The sequence below is a fragment of the Colossoma macropomum genome, unplaced genomic scaffold (assembly GCF_904425465.1).
Source record: "Colossoma macropomum unplaced genomic scaffold, Colossoma_macropomum, whole genome shotgun sequence".
Lineage (NCBI taxonomy): Eukaryota > Metazoa > Chordata > Actinopteri > Characiformes > Serrasalmidae > Colossoma > Colossoma macropomum.
This window is the reverse complement of record NW_023494805.1, coordinates 29,028,293-29,044,385: the sequence shown is the minus strand read 5'-3', so window position 1 is coordinate 29,044,385 and position 16,093 is coordinate 29,028,293. Positions and strand designations below refer to the sequence as shown.

Genomic DNA, 16,093 nt, shown 5'->3' with positions numbered 1-16,093 from the left:
TAAGTTGGTACAGACAAGTCCTAGTAATGTCAAATTTAAAAGTACTATCAAAGCCATGAGTACACTGATTTTGTTCATTGTTTCACACTGCAGTAAGATCAGTTAAATAGTCCCTATTATGCTCTTTTTTTTTTGAAAAACATGCACTTGGTCAGTGCTCTTCAAGTATTGACAACATCCACAGTATGCTCAGAAAAAACATTTTACAGTGTAAATGTTTATGATAATGCTAAAAATTGTCATATTACCCACCCCTAACTCCTTGGTGCATCTTATCTAATTTGTATTGTTTGTAGCTCAGTGGCACAGATCACTGATTTGCACAAGGATATTTTGTTTTGAAATAACACGTCATTTTCTATGTAGTATATTGTCAAAGCGCTGTAGGCTCAAGGAATTTTTCACACAAAATACTAAAAATCAAGTTTGACCCCAGTATTGAAAATTGTGTAGAATCCAAAAAAGCATATTGTTACAGCCCTGCTGTTATACTAGTGCTTTCACAGAGTTAAAAATCTCACTTGAGTCAAGGCCCTCAAATATACTCGACTGGCATCCCCTCACAAATGTTGGGATATGAATGTTGAGTGAAAGTTTGAGCATTATAGAGAATAATGATCCATGTTCTCCTTTTCATACATAGCTTTTTTGGATCATTAAGGCTACTTAACGTCTCCTATAACTGCCTTCCTTATGGTGAATTGTTCCTTTTCCAGTATGGTTGACTTGAATATTGAACGTTGCAGATTTACTGTTTAGTTCTCTTTCAGCAAATTGGATGCATTAAAAAGACTCCACAGTCTACTGTCTCAAGAATAATGAAAGACATCTGTCATGCTCTTTTAACATTACTCTTCCTTCCTAAGTCTAAAAAGAATTAAAGAAAAAATTAAGAATTAAGTCCAACTGTAGTGCTTTGTGTCCAAACCGCTGTAACAGAAGTGTGAGAAACCATGAAGGTCATGGCAGACACCATTCACCACATCAGTGAGTCACTAATGCCTCCAACAAACGCTTCCCACAATTACAGGCTGATGCACACACTCATTCTTTATGTGATAGTTATATAATACAAAAGGAGAGCTTCAGAGGGACATAAGCGAGTGTTGCAATTCGCAATTCAGTTCAATTTTGCTTCAGAGTGCCGAGATGTGATTTTAAAATGATTTCTTGTTTTTTATTTCTGTTTCTGCTTTCAATGGAATATGAGTTTCTCATCAATAGGCACCATGTGAACACCCCTCGATGTTGGATGATGAAGTCAGGTGAATTAGCAGAGTCGTCACTGTTGTGTTCATCATGGTGGAGACAAGCAAACAGTCCAACAAAGCAGTAACGCTATACAAATATAACGAGTGGTAATAACAAAACATTTGAGCAAGTACAGTTAACCCACATTTTATTTCTGCTCTGTATGAGGTTAAAAAAAAACTTACAAAATAGGCTGAAACTGGTATATGGCTCCTAGCTAATAAACAGCAATGTCACAACTTGCTTGGTTTGTTTACCTCCAACATAAACACTTCTGTAGGTTTTACGTTGTAATGAGTATCAAAACAAAACAACAAAGTTGACTGCATTTTTAAACTGCATCTTTTTGTTGTTTGTTACATTGCACACAATACACATAGTAGCCTGTAGTGTTTTCATCAGAAATGTTTGATATTGGTGACTGTTTTCAGTTACACTTAAAAATCTGTGTAGAAATTATTATATTTTGTGCATCTGTGCAGAATCTATGCAAAGATAGAATCAAGAATTGGTTATTTTTCTTACTCCGAGTTGTGTCAGGCTGGTTTGTTGCCTGATATTACTAAATTTGTTAGAACCTGTAAATACTGCTTGTAAGAAGGTAAGGTTATCTGTTCCTGTGTGCATTTTGCTTTCGGCAAGAGCTAAACAAAGGGTCATTTCCTGTTTTGGTCACCTGTTTTGTGGTTTAACGACTTGGTTTCATTGTGCTGCTGACTTCATTGATTTTAGTTGATTGTGACATTTAAGCCCTGTTGCTAATGTTGTCATACCTATGAAGCAAGACTACTAAATGTACCAGCGGCACAAACTTCCTCTTTTGTCCTGAACAGAAATTCACTTTAACATAGGTCAGTTAGGGCAAAGACTGAAGCATGTGGGAAGGAATGCATTGCCAGTTAACCTGCTTGTGTTAATTTGCCAGTTGCTGATGCCAGTATCAAATATTTTTGATGTGCAAACGTTTGGGTGCCAAACAAATAATTTTGTTAATTGTGAAAATAAGTACATCCTCTATAGAGAACACACCTCTGCACATTTAAAAGCACAGTTTTAGTATATTGGGGGAAGAAATATAGCATCAGATGTGGCCTGTGCAAATGCTATGGCATATTATGCTGTATGTTTTTTTTTCTTTTCCACCAGTATGTTAAATTCAGCAAATAAATGGAAATTGTGCACTGCGTTTTGCAGAAAAAAAGCCATATTTAAAGCATTGACGATGGGTGTTTAAACCTTTTCATACATCTCTATCTGCCGATACCAATGCCAATATGTAAACATTTACAAAATGTAGAAATTAGTACTAGATCCACTTATTACCTACTAACACTTATTTGTAGAGGATTACAAACATGAATAAAACAGATATTTTTGCACTGTAGGTCAGTGTGGCCTAAACATGGTGCTCTTCCAGAGTACGCTAAAATTATTCAATACATGAGGTCATCAAATATTGGTTTGAAATATCGGTCCAGTCATTTTTTTTTTTTGAGCAAATAACTGCTGATACCGACATGATTCTGATATTTTAGTGCATCCTTATTCTCAGCAGACTAGCATGTTGAGTGGCTGATAAGGTCTCTGTGTTAAGTGTATTGTACACAATAATAAGGATGTATTGATACCAATACACTATCGAAAAGATAAAACAAAGAAAAATATACAACTAAATTGCTGATACGACCCTCAGTTTCTTCTGAGCGTTTTTCATTTAACATCTTTTTAAAGAAAATTGGGCAGGGGGCGGTGGGGCTTTATGCTGTGGACCCTCCCGCACTCCAGTGACTCGGCGTTTTTCTGAAGTTGCTTATAAATTCTAGAGGTTTGGCTGAAATAATCTGAGCCAAACCAATGTGTGTACAGTTGTACCTCTGGTCAGTAGATCTCAAAAAGAACATGGCTGAATAAGTATAAATCATAGAATATCAGATGACGCTTGTCACAGTGCGGCCTTACTTTCTTGTTTGATCAAACAGTGCTGAGCTTCACTGAGTCAACAAACAGATGTTGTACTCTGACCTCTCCCACAAAGCGAGCACACTTGCTCTGGGTGGAGATTGGCCTTTTCTAGGCCCTTATCTTGGACCTGTTTTCTGTACACGAATTGTAAACCCTAATGTTATGCCATAAGTCACCAGACTGCTTTCAGATCAGTGTAAAAACTGTCTCTGGCTCCGAGTTTGCTGATAGGAGACTGCCTGTGTGGAACATGCAGTGCTTCTGTATCTCGCATGCTCCAAGCGTTGGGGTATTTATAGCGGCACGAGTCCTTTGGCTGCATTTGCTGGCTTATTTTGTACCTCGTACAGTCCCACCTCTCCTACTGTAAATCTTTGACCTGTACCTTTCAGTAGTTTTTATGTATATGCAAAAAATAAAGTTAAAACCGACTAAACAACTTGTTTTTTGACCTCATAGAGTACTGATAAAATAAATGAATATTAGCTATTGCCTGTTGGAGTGTCTTTCCACTACAGTTGACCTCTACACCACAATCTTGCTGATTGATGATTTGCTAAAAACTTTTGATGAATATGGGGAAAAAAGTGTTTTCTTTGTTGTACTCCATTCAGCAACTAGCAGCTTGCTGGTTGTGAAAAAAATCAAGCATGTGAGAAGCTTTAACATGACTTATGTGCAAAATTAAATCTGCCAGATAATTCAAAATTAACAAATCTGAGGGTAAAAGCACCTGAGGGTAAACTACTTTACTCTGTTGACAGTTCATCATTTAAGCTTTGAAAAGATCTGGGGTTACAACCTGTGGGATGTTGGATTTTGGAAACAGAGGTGGGCAATAAGTACGTTTTTAGTAATAACAGTTAAATGTCATCTTGATCATATGGTTTTCTGAGCACATTGTCGTTGTTGTCAGTACCTAAAGATTACTGACCGATCGCATGTATCTTTAAGAAGTATAATTAGGCTTTTAAAATCAGAGTTAGTGCAGCACAGCATCTGAAGTGTTGAATAAAAATTGTTGGTATGTCAAAATATTGTGATCCATATTGCGTATTGTAAAAAATGCAAGTATCATGATGTGATATTCTTTTGGCATATTGTCCACCCCTAATCCAAAATGTAGTATATTCGTGCCACCATATGATCCCATAACCATTTTCTAGCACATCTCAGACACAGGTGTCTAATGTTGGTGGTTATACCTCAGATACTGTACAAAGGTCAAGCCTAGCCAATGTACCTGAACAGTTGTTTCTTAATCCGTCATTGTATCTCATTAGCTACCTAGTTAGCTAGTATTACTGCTATTCATTCGTTTGTGAGCGAGAGTCAGTTTCCTGACGCTGGTATGCTTTGTGTGTATATGGCCTCATGATATTTCCATGGCAATCAAATGTGGTGGTTTGGGAGGATTGTTGAGGACGGTGTTGACCCGTCAGTCAGTGGGTGTGGAGTGACATAGACTTAAAGGCAACTGCTTTACAGAAAAAAGGTCCAGTTTAGATATTATGATCAAATGTTCTCAATCATGCTAAATTTCAGACTGTCCCCTAACTTATGAAATGTATTTACACTGGTTTGAGCACATTTTTCTTTGAAGTGAAACATACATTTGTTGTTAGTATTCCTGGTTTTGTGGAAGTATATTAACATCAGACAAAAAAAAAGTTTAGCAAAATGGTTTTTCACACTGATGCCAAATTAAATGTCTGCTCATATTTTATTAAATATGGTGCATGTTTTAAAGAGTAAGAACTTAAGTCCATTGGAGTGATTGGAGTTCTCTTAGTAATGAGGCCCAGTAGAGTCATGTCACAAGTAAGACGTAAGTCTTCTTTCAGTACACTGTGCTGAGACTACAGCTTTGAGTAATAGTTTTTCTGTTGTATGTTAATTACCATTTAATTACATCCAAAAAAGCTCCAAGACAATTTGATTTAAACAGAAAAAGCTCCAAGATAATTTGGACCAGCAGCGTTTTAGATTATTCAGGTAATTAAAAATATCATCACATTAGTCGGTTACTGAGAGTTCCTCACTGCAGCACTCTGTCCAGACAGTATGTGGGTTATGTAGATGGCTGCGATGCACTGCTGACTGCTCTGCAAAGTCTCAGTAAAGGGATTACAGTGGACATATCTGTGGACATTTCAGGAAAACGAATATTTGTTTTTAAGCGAGACAATTCTGCCTCTTTTAACCCCCAAAATGATATGCATGCGTATCTCTGTTAATTGAATTTACTACTGTAGTGGCAGATGCATACAACTGTGGAGACAAAGGAAGAAGAAAAAAGGGAAAGGAAGAAGAGAGTGAGCAGTATAACGAGGCAGTGATGGAGAGAGAGGGAGAGCAGGACATGTGAGAATGGGATTTGGGGAATGGTTGTGGTATTCCACAGAGCCATGTCGCTGAGCTCACTGTGCAGGAATCTCGCTCTGGCCTTTCACAAAAATGCCCTCGTCATCATATTTGTGCTTGTTTTGCACTGATCTGAAGCCGTCTTGCTCACTTAAATCTTCAGCTTAACCATTACAAGAGTAACCACAAAACTGTTTTCAGATCAGCAAGACCAGGCTAGTGAAATCATCTGGCAAAATCCGTATTCCCAGCTCACAGACATACAGCGGAGAAGGAAAGGGAGGAGGGGTAGACGGAGACGGCAAACAAGCCCTCAAAAGGAGGAATCTAGCTATTTTAAGCCATCTGTGGTTCCAGGGCTATTCCCAAGGTACCGAGAACACAGGCTTGTATTTGGAAAAGCATTCTCATTGGCATCCCCTCTTCAAAAACCTATTGAAGCAGACAGCTGCTTAGAGTCAAGGCACTCATTAAACTCAAACACTTTGTCTGTTCTCAAATGATCTGGAGGTAAGAAATTTTATTTTGTTTACTATTATTATTATTATTTATTTTTTGCAGCACAAGAACAGTCCAACAGGTCTAGGAGCTTATATGATCTCAACAGTCAGAGTCCCATGAAATGACACCCCCTCACCCCCTTTACTCCTTTAAATCGACATCATCTTTATTTGTTTCTCTCCTACCTTTGTTTTATTATTCATCAGTCCTGTGCCGTAGCCCCTAAGGTTTTTTTATGAGTTGGGTCTGTCTGACTGATTTGAGTTCTGTTCCATAGCTGCTGTAGTAATGAAGGAGGTTAAGGACTTGTTAATGCTTTTGCATACAGCCTGCATAATGAACAGATAAAAAATTCTAAATAAATGTGCACTACGTCTGACAGCTTGCACACCCAGTCCAAAAAAATCAGTCTGCAGCACTGTGCAGTTTTTAGAATTAAACTGTTGATTTCTGCCTTTTTTGGTTTCGAATGAATGACAACCTTGCACATAAATTCAGTTCTGATTGGGGCAGTGGAAGCTGGCTCTGAATGTTTTGTGTAGCTGATCTGTGGCCCGGTGATTAGTGATTGTGATGGACCGTAATTAGCTTCCTTGGATGTCTTGGTTCCAGAGGTCAGTGACAGCTGCAGAATTCTGGTGGACAGCTGGACCAGGTGCAGACCGTCTGGCCACCTGGTCAACTTCCGAGCGCACACAGACGCACCACGTGCTCATTCGCTCTCTATTCAGAGGTTCTGCACCACAGGCTTCTTGCCAGCTTTCCTGTTCTTCACATTTCACATCCTGATTGATTCCCTAGTTCAAGCACTGCTGAGGAGTGTCACAGTCTGAGCTGCTTGAGTGTAATTTCACACATCATTCAGCTAGTGCAGTGTTGCAGTGCTCTGGCATGTGCTAAAATTAGATGTGCTTTATTTTTAGATGACTAAAATTGAGCTTAAATAATTAGTTCAGCAAAAAATCACATTTACACAATTCACCCCTTATCCCAAATATGCTCAAAAAGACATGACGTGGTATCCAACCTCTGCATGACAAATAACTAACACATGTCAAAGCCTTGAAAGGAAATTTCAGTAATTTAAAAAAATGTCTGCATAATTAAATCGTTGAGATGTAAATATCAAAAGTGTTATGTGAAATGTTTCATTGTACAGTAACTTGCCAAGGCAGATTTCTGTACAGTGGTGGAGATAGGAACCAGGTGTCTCCATGTCTACAGAGCAAATATAACCATTTTATTTACTGTCCAAAATGACCATTGAAACTAGATGTGTCTTGAGTTTTATATGTACTGTTGATAATTTTGCATTATACATATGCATTTTGCATTATAATACTCTGTGTCCACCATGAATAGATATAAAAAGATTTTAGGCCAAAACCTTACACTACCATGTTTTAGGCATTCATTTATACAAAGTATTCATATCCGTTTTATGTAATTAGCTTTGGGTGAGTTACCTTTTATAGGCTTTAATATGTTAGGTTTCACCAATGTGAACAGTTTTGTAGTTTATCTAGAACAGAGCATTGTGCATCAAAACACTTGGAATGACTTTATTTTATAGCTTATCAGTTTAATTTTGCAGATATTTTAAAAAAAATTCAGTGGTATTCTCTCTTAAATAATCTCATAGACTTGCTTATGGGGTTTCTGATACTGTATGACACCGTTATCTATAGATAATGGAATGACATGCATAGATAAGTTGTTCTGCTAAAAACAGCATTAGCAGCTGTCTGGAAGGCTGAATTTTTTTTCTTTTATTTTGATCACTCACAGGTGCAGTGTAGTGCACAGCAATGCTTAAAACAGCTTCTTCTGAGTTTTACTAATCAGTGTTTCAGTACAGCAGTAATCTCTCGGAATGCAGCAATATGAAAATTCTGAACTGATTTGTAGAAAATTGATCATTCAGTCACAATGTCTGCAATTAATGTGCTGGTATTTTACATTTATTGCATATAGCGTAAATGTTGATGCTATTAGATTAAACATAAAAGCCTAAACATTATGTCTGCTTTGCATTTTGCCTTAAGGTTAACTACTTGGTGTGTGTGCATAATTTGTCTCAATTTTAGTATTAAATATTGTTCAAATCTTACTATTGAGACATTATAGTGATTTAGAAGACTTTTGTGTCCTAACTGATTCAGCACTCTATCTTATCCACCTTTCCTCTGGCTTTCAGCTGCTGTTGAGACTGCATAATGTCTTTCTGAGGGATGAGGGAGAGCTGTGAGCAGAACTGACCCTATACTTCTCATTTAGAACCAACTCCTTTCTACCATATCCTTTCCTTAAGCCATTCTAAAAGGACAAGTGAAACCCATCTCAGATCAGAGTGAAATGCAGCCAGCACCAGTTAAAGAAGAATATAATAGCTGGGACATACAGACAAAATGCTAGTATTATTTTGCTATGTGTTTTGATTTGGATGTGTTGTGTGGGTTATAAATGCACTGGTAAAATGTTCACCCGCGTTGTTTTGACCAAGGTACTTTTATTTTTTGTACTTTTATTTTATTAGATTACTTGAATAGCTTGACTGATCAAAACAACCACAGAAACTGTCATCATTTGCATATTGCAGCTATATAGCTTGTTGTCCCTTCCATTAATTTTCTTCTGGCTAGTATCAGGAACAGTCTGGTACAATTGCTTCGAAAGCCTGTTCTGTGTTGGTCTAACAATGCTCCTCTCATGCACCTACACAACGCCAGGCTGTGAAACACGGGCAGGGGTCAGATCCAGTCTGTGCGGAGCTGTGATGACCTTCTGACATCATGCTGGTGCTCTGGTTCCTGGCGGTGCCCTTATTCTGTTCACTCGTCACGCGCTGCTGGGCACTCACCTCCACATGCGCTCTGCGGGAGAGCCTGTGTGTTGACAGGATTCACACTGTTCACAATGCATGTATGCGTCTGCAATGCAAATGTATTGAGGGAATGTGTCCCATTTAGTGAGCAGCTTGTATGTGTTTATGTGTACTAGGATATACTACTGATCCCATGCACTGAATAGGTATCGGCCCGGAAAATTGCCTAATTAAATGAATCACATAGCACTGCATTTGATATTATTTCTTAGTCATGGTTGTTATAAAATTGCAGCAGTGCGGTTCTATAAAATGTGCCTTAAAACAATGATGCATTGTAGCCAGTGTACATCACAGGTGTGTATTTTGTGCATGAATCTAGTGGCATACAATAGAGGTCTATCCGCGGATGTACCACATCTTGCGGCATGGGGTCAACTTTTTAGTTTAATTGTTAGCCAGTCCAGTAAGGGTGGGAGCGGGACAACACGTGTTCATAGAAATCCCTCAAATTTATGAACATAATCTATATGATATAATAATCACTTAATAATTACTGTGTGTATGTGTGTGTGTTTATATAAACGTGTTTATGTACATATGCGAATATAGGCTACGGAAAGTCAGTCAGCCACAACTGTGCAAAGTGCTCTTAAGTCAAATACGTGAAAATAAACATCATTAAAGGCAGTTTGGGTCTGTAGTGGTTGGATGCTTAGGTTGTAGCATGGCAGATTTTCTGCAGAAGTGGGATGAAATCTTGCGGGAGCGGGACTGAAAAATCAGTCCTGTGCAAACCTCTATCATAAAGCTCTAGAGAAGAAGCCCAGAAAATACCATTTGTGTGTGCATGGCTGCTTCTGCGCAACGATGATGTGCGTTTATAAATGTTGCTACTTATGAAAAGCAAGTATCTTAACAGAGCACTGGTGTGAGTCTCTGGCTTGCAAGTTAAGTCTCTAGTCTTCTGAAACCCCTGGTAAAAGCCTGTTGAGTTCAGTGCGGCTTCAAATAAGAAGCCTTTCATTATAGAAAACGTTAAGTCTGATGTGCTACATGCAGTAAGCGCATGTAAAGGTAAAACAACATGAAATGGTTGGTTAGTCTGTAGTTTGTTTCGAAAGTATGCTGGCCAGCTAGCATGACAGCTAGTCTAGCTGAAGTTTTGGTAAGCTTTAATGGAATGTGATCTGTAATTTACTAAAACATCAACTAGATTAGTTGACACCTTCAGCTAAATTAGCTATTGCGCTAGCTAGTATACTTGCTATCCAAACTACATGCTAGCCAACAGTTATTTTACTGTGAGTAGTGGTTTGGTCTGTCCAACAGATTAAAGCTTTATTATTATTATTATTGTTATTATTTATTTTTAAATAAAAGACAGTAATCCAGTAGCTGGCCATTTGTCCAGGTTTTCATAACTTTAATATTCACAACTTGCAAATATTACTCATGTCGTACTGCAGCGTACATAGGCTGCACCCCCATTGAAAATTTAGATGATGTCCTTCGCCTTTCAAGTATTTGCCAATTGAGTGTGTGAGTCACTCAACATGTGTAATGACTTAAGTCACCATCTCTGGCACTAGGTACTTATAACCGAGCACTAGTGCTCTTGTCGACTCGTATCGTATCAGTACTCTCAGTTCATATATCTGTGTGGAGAGAGAAAGTTAGCTCTCTGTATCCCTAATCTGTCTCTTTTTTAGAATGGAGACTGAGGGCATATTTGAGTGTGTGCATTGGTGTGAAATGCACTGCCTTGGGCTGCAGGCTTATCTTCCTGTGTGTGTGTGTGTGAGTGTGTGTGAGGAGAGAGTGAAAGTGAGAAAGAAGAAAATCAGAGAATGGTGGATTTGCGCAGTGTCTCAGGGCTTTGGCCGAGGCTGAGGGAAATCAGCCATGCATCATCACTCCTACAAGATTACCTACAATGTTGCAAGCGGTGCTGTAGTGCAGAGAATGCATATCGCTCTCACACTCTCGCTCTTTCTCTCTCTCTTCCTTACTCTGTCTTTGTTTCTGTTTCCCTCTCTTTCTCTGCCTCTTTCTTTCTGTCTGTCTGTCTTTTTCTCTTTCTTTGTCTCCCTGCTTCACCCATCTCTCTTGGTTTAAGACAACTGTCTGTGTGATCAATAACATCCAAAAGTATCTTATTAAGTCAGCACATCCTCTGCCTTTTTTCCCCTCCTTTTCTCTCTCTCCTCTCTTTCTTGTCTTTCCCCCCAGAAACTCTTCGCACTGTGAGAGAGAGAGAGAGAGAGAGAGAGAGAGAGAGAAAATAGGACTGCAGTACAAGGCCACAGAGAGATGGACAGAAATGGAGAAGCCATGTTATAAATTAAACATTGTTATGTAGATGCCTTTTAATTCTTCACACTCCTGACTAAGCTGCATGATTTAATAACGTGAATGTAAGGAAATGTAAATGAAAGATGCAAGCAGTCTACATTTAGGGATTGTTAATGCATTTAGATTTAGATGTCCATGCATTAAATGATGATTTTTCATTTTGTGTTGTATTTATAACCAGAACTGTCTGTCAGTATGTTGTTTCCTCAGTTACCCATATTGGACTGTCTCATTATACTTTACAGGACACAGATGCAGTGCACATTTCTAATAGGCCTGTCTACTTTTTAAATACATTAGTCTGTTTAGAGTTGTGCTCGCTCTTCTGGGTGATGGTTGTGATCAGTCATTTTTCCAACCGGGAGCTGCACTAGTTTAGAGCTCCTCATTAAAACAATGGGCGGGCCCAGAGGACCCTCACAGACAAGTCTTACTGAGCGTTGTGTGTGTGAGTGAGTGAAGGTACTTCTCCTAACACGGAGCATGGGGAAAAAAAAGATGTAGTGTGCATTGAGGGACCCCGTAGACAGCCACTGTGAAGATACCCCAAATTTTCACACAGCCACCTGTGATTATTACATTAGTAATTGATTTCATTTATTTATTTATTTGTTTGTTTTTGGTAGGGCGGTTTACCTTATTTTTTTCTTCCCACATTTGTCATGTCCAGTTCCACCAGCTTACTTGGTCTCCCCTAGAGGGAATTATACCACTTTTTCTTTTCTGATATTGATACTGATATTGAAATCTTGAGTATCAGTCAACACCAATGCAGTGTTTCTTCTTTAAAAACTACTGTATTTTAAACTGATTCTTTAAATCTGAGTGAGATGCTAATTATCATGCTCGGACTACTCAAAACACTCTACTGCCAAATACGCAGCTAACATCACACAATGAATGGTATTTTAGGATAGGTTTACTACAGGACTGGATCAGATTCAGGTTTTTTTCCGCTTTCGATATCATATACTTAGCTTTTTCTGCAGATATTGGCATGATGCGATACTGATTATCATACAATATACTGAGCTGGAAGTGTGATTGATAGCATGTGCGAAAGTTAACTGCAAATTCTGTTACATCAGCTAGCAAATGTCAACATTAAGTAGAGTCTCACTGAGTGATGGAGGGATAGGGAGGGCCATTCTACCCACCTAAAGCCAATTATGCTCTCTTGGACTTGTGGCTACGGATGGCTGTGACATTACTGGGGATCGAAATTGATCGCAGTCTCTCTACGATAGAACTAACGTTTATAGTTGCTCCACCTTGGAGCCAGAAATATTAAGTAATCTATTGATTTGTTTGATGATTAATTGAGTACTATTGTTTAATCTGCTTTAAATTTTAAACGTTCCCCAAGATTCATGACAGGCCTGTTTAAGAGAGGTGGTTATGAGCCCTGAAAACACTAAACTGTGTGCTGCTGTGGCTCTCTAGGACTGGAGTGTGGAGACAGCATACCAGATATCGAGTTCTCTTCGCACGTTGAGAGAAATTCGGCTCTGCTGTACTTTTAAAGTCTGTCTTTCACAGAAGGTGTTGGCAAGCTCCTGCTTTGACGCATTTGTATTTTCTTCCAGCTAGTCAAAAATCCAGTAGCTGGTCTGTATGACACATGTAGTCTGTGAACTTGTAGACCAAATAATATGCATGTAAATATACCCTCAAGATATTATACAGTTTAAATCCCAGTACAGACTTCAACAGCATGTTTGTTATTCAAAATTCTTTGTGGATAATGTTTATTAACATGAGGAAGTGATACTTGCTTATATATCTTCTGTTTGTGTGAATGAGGAAAGCGGTTGGCTGCATCTTGTTGTTTATGAATTACTGAACAACGTTGTTGAAGTTTTTTTATGAATGTTTGAGTGTGTACGGTCTAATCATGATGCGTCTGAAGTTGTTGCTCTCCTTGAATCTGAGCTGCTGCCTCAATGACGTGCGTTGTGCATGTTTTTTATTCCAGACCTGATCCACTGCACCAATGAGATGAACGTGAACGTGCCCCAGCTGGCCGATACTCTGTTTGAGCGGACAGCCAACAGCAGCTGGGTGGTGGTCTTCAAAGCCCTCATTACCACACACCACCTAATGATGTACGGCAATGAGGTGAGACACATACACACACAATATTGTGGACTTTAGCGAGGTGATGCACATGATAATGAAATGGGTGCGCTCTCTCTCTCTCTCTCTCTCTCTCTCTCTTTCTCTCTCTCGCATGACACTCTCTCACAAATGCACAATCTAATGATATATGGCAGCTGAGAGAGCAGCCTACATGTGGACACATTGCTTAATAATGTACACTGACTAAACAAGCTGGCCTAAATACACAGCCTCGTGCACATGCAGTCTACCTTCTGCTAAGTCTGTGGGAAACAAACCTTGTTTCCTTGCACTTCCAAGTCCTTAACCACTCGTGTAATTTAGTTAAAATGTTGATTTTATGATAACAAATGAATTTCTAAATAGGACAGACACAAAACGGTAATTAAAATTGTTGTATACACAAACTTAAAGACCATTGGTAACTAGCTACCCACTGCAACACATTGTTTATCATAAAACAGTGCAATTTATGCCAGTTCCGAACCTTTAATTATGACACGGAGAACAAGCGTCGTTCACAGGGAGATGTGCCGCAAGTGCGACGAAGGCATTTGAAGAGTCTATATCATGGAAAACCGAAAACACTTTTTTTTTCCTTTAAGGAAAAGTTTGTATGTAGTATATAAACGGTTTAAATGGTTAAATTTTCAAAACACACTTTTAGCATTTAGCCATTGCAGGTAACATAGTTGACTACACAGTAATGCCAGCTATCTCACACAAAAATAACGGATATTTTAAAATAAGGATAACATTACAACACTTAAGGTATGTTGTTAATGTATCATCGATTCTCATGACATCTCTAAAAAAAAACAGATGCATGTACATATTGGTCTATACAGCTTACAGCAGTATGCTAACTATTCACATTTAGGTTATAAGGACTGTTTCAGCCTACACTGCATGAGGTAGAATGTAGTGTAGCCGCTTGACAACAGAGAACAGTTGGTCATCCAAGGCAATAAATTCCTATTTTTTGTTAGTTATTAGTTATACTTTGGAATTGTCATTTGTGAATTTTTAGTCATTCAAAAACTGTGGCTAGAGATGGCATTTGTTACCAGCGATGTTCTTTGGCTTCTGTTGCTTTCCTGTATTCTGCATATTGAGGAGAAGGTCGTTTTTTCAAGTGATATCGAACTGTGATGGAGCTGTTATTGGGTGTTATTTGTCTCCTGATACTTCGCATGAACAGAGATTATGAATCACTTGAGTAATTTCTCTTGCAGAAGCCATAAACTACCTCCACACTGTTTATCCATTGCTATTCAAATGCTTTTTTAATGCAGCTGTATGGAGTTAATTTTGTGCCAAAAGTGTCAGATAAAACAATGAAATCCACAAACAAAAGGTTAAGTCAACACGTACAAATTAGTTCCAAAAACAAATAATGACGGTTAAATCTTAAGTATTTAAGAAAGGAAAAGTCATTTCCACTCATTTTTATAACTAACTGAACATTTTGTTTATTTTTTCTATTTGAAAATTTTGCTGATATTTTTTGCTTCTGAAAATGGGTTTGTAGCTGGTAGTGCTAACTAGCTTAGCAGTGTCTGCTAAAGGGCTAACTAGGTGAGCTTTGCTGCTGTTTAAATCAGTTTTTATGGGCTGGTTACTGGTGAGCTACAGCCCTGTCATGGAATAAAGTTGACGTGTCGTGGTTGGCGATTACATTCTGGGGTTTATGAAGGCTGTTGTGTCAGTCACTGAAACAGGCTTTCTATTTGATCATGCCAGTTTCTAGAATGCTGCTGCTCCAAATCACTGTCTTCACATCAATACTGTAATCTAATGTTGGCTGTTTAGTTCCTGCATGTGAGTATGGCTAGCCTAGTTAGCCCTAGAGGACATTGCTAGGCTGGTAGCAGCTGCTAGTGCTAATCTCGAAAGGTAGTACAGCCAGTTCAGTAACAAAGTTGGTGTTCTTTAGTGCCCAAAGTAACAGTTTTGTTGTTTGACACAGGACCCCAAACATGTAACATTAATAATTTAAAAGGAATGTGACAATCATTGCTCATAACGTCGGACTTGCTGCTGCAGTGCTGCACCAAGACAGCACTCAGTACGACATTCCCCTGTGTTGGAGTGGTCTATGCTGAGTGGTTATGTGTCAAAAGACCCGTCACTCCAGATCAGTTGACTATAGTGAGTGCAGGTGAGCGCCCTCTTCTGACCTGCCCCTATGAAAGTTTGCCAAAAGTGCAGGACAAAAGAAAGATTTCAGAAGCAGAGGAGCCATTCCGGAAGCAAAAAAAAACAATCAGCGTATAGAAAGAAATGAAAGCAAGACAAGTAAAGCGTTTATTTCAAGTTTGATTTAACAGTCACTATTTATGTTTGTAACATATTTTGGACATTTTAATATTTAACATATTGCTTGTGAATTTTATTTGAAACATTTGGCACAAAACTGTCTCAGTATGACTACACTTAGCAACGTGTTAGAGCGAAGGGATCAAACTACTTTTTGATTCACTATTTGACACTCTTTTTCATTGGCATTACAATTATTTCGAAAATTTTCAAACACTGTTGTTGGTCTGTTTAATTTTTGTCTTTTTTTTTTTCCCTGAACTTTTGTTCATTTCTCTCTTTCAGACAAAAAAAAAAAGCATTTTTGCAGCCCAAAATAGTTTCAGTGGCCTATACCTTTTGCCTGCATTGCTGTCTAAACCTGAAATCTAGTGCTGGATATTTAGCTGGTAAATCTGA

General features: G+C 38.5%; 1 protein-coding gene across 7 annotated transcripts in view; it reads left to right on the top strand.

The window, feature by feature from the left end:
- Positions 1–16,093, top strand: part of si:ch211-200p22.4 (phosphatidylinositol-binding clathrin assembly protein) — a 59,627-nt gene that overhangs the window by 1,851 nt on the left and 41,683 nt on the right. For 6 of the 7 annotated variants that reach the window (XM_036596349.1, XM_036596348.1, XM_036596350.1 and 3 more), the window contains exon 2: positions 13,233–13,375. In XM_036596349.1, the coding sequence (XP_036452242.1) occupies positions 13,233–13,375 (143 nt within the window). Of the gene's footprint in view, positions 1–8,275; positions 9,001–13,232; positions 13,376–16,093 lie in introns of all 7 variants that reach the window. The other variant, XM_036596345.1, reaches the window with a different exon arrangement.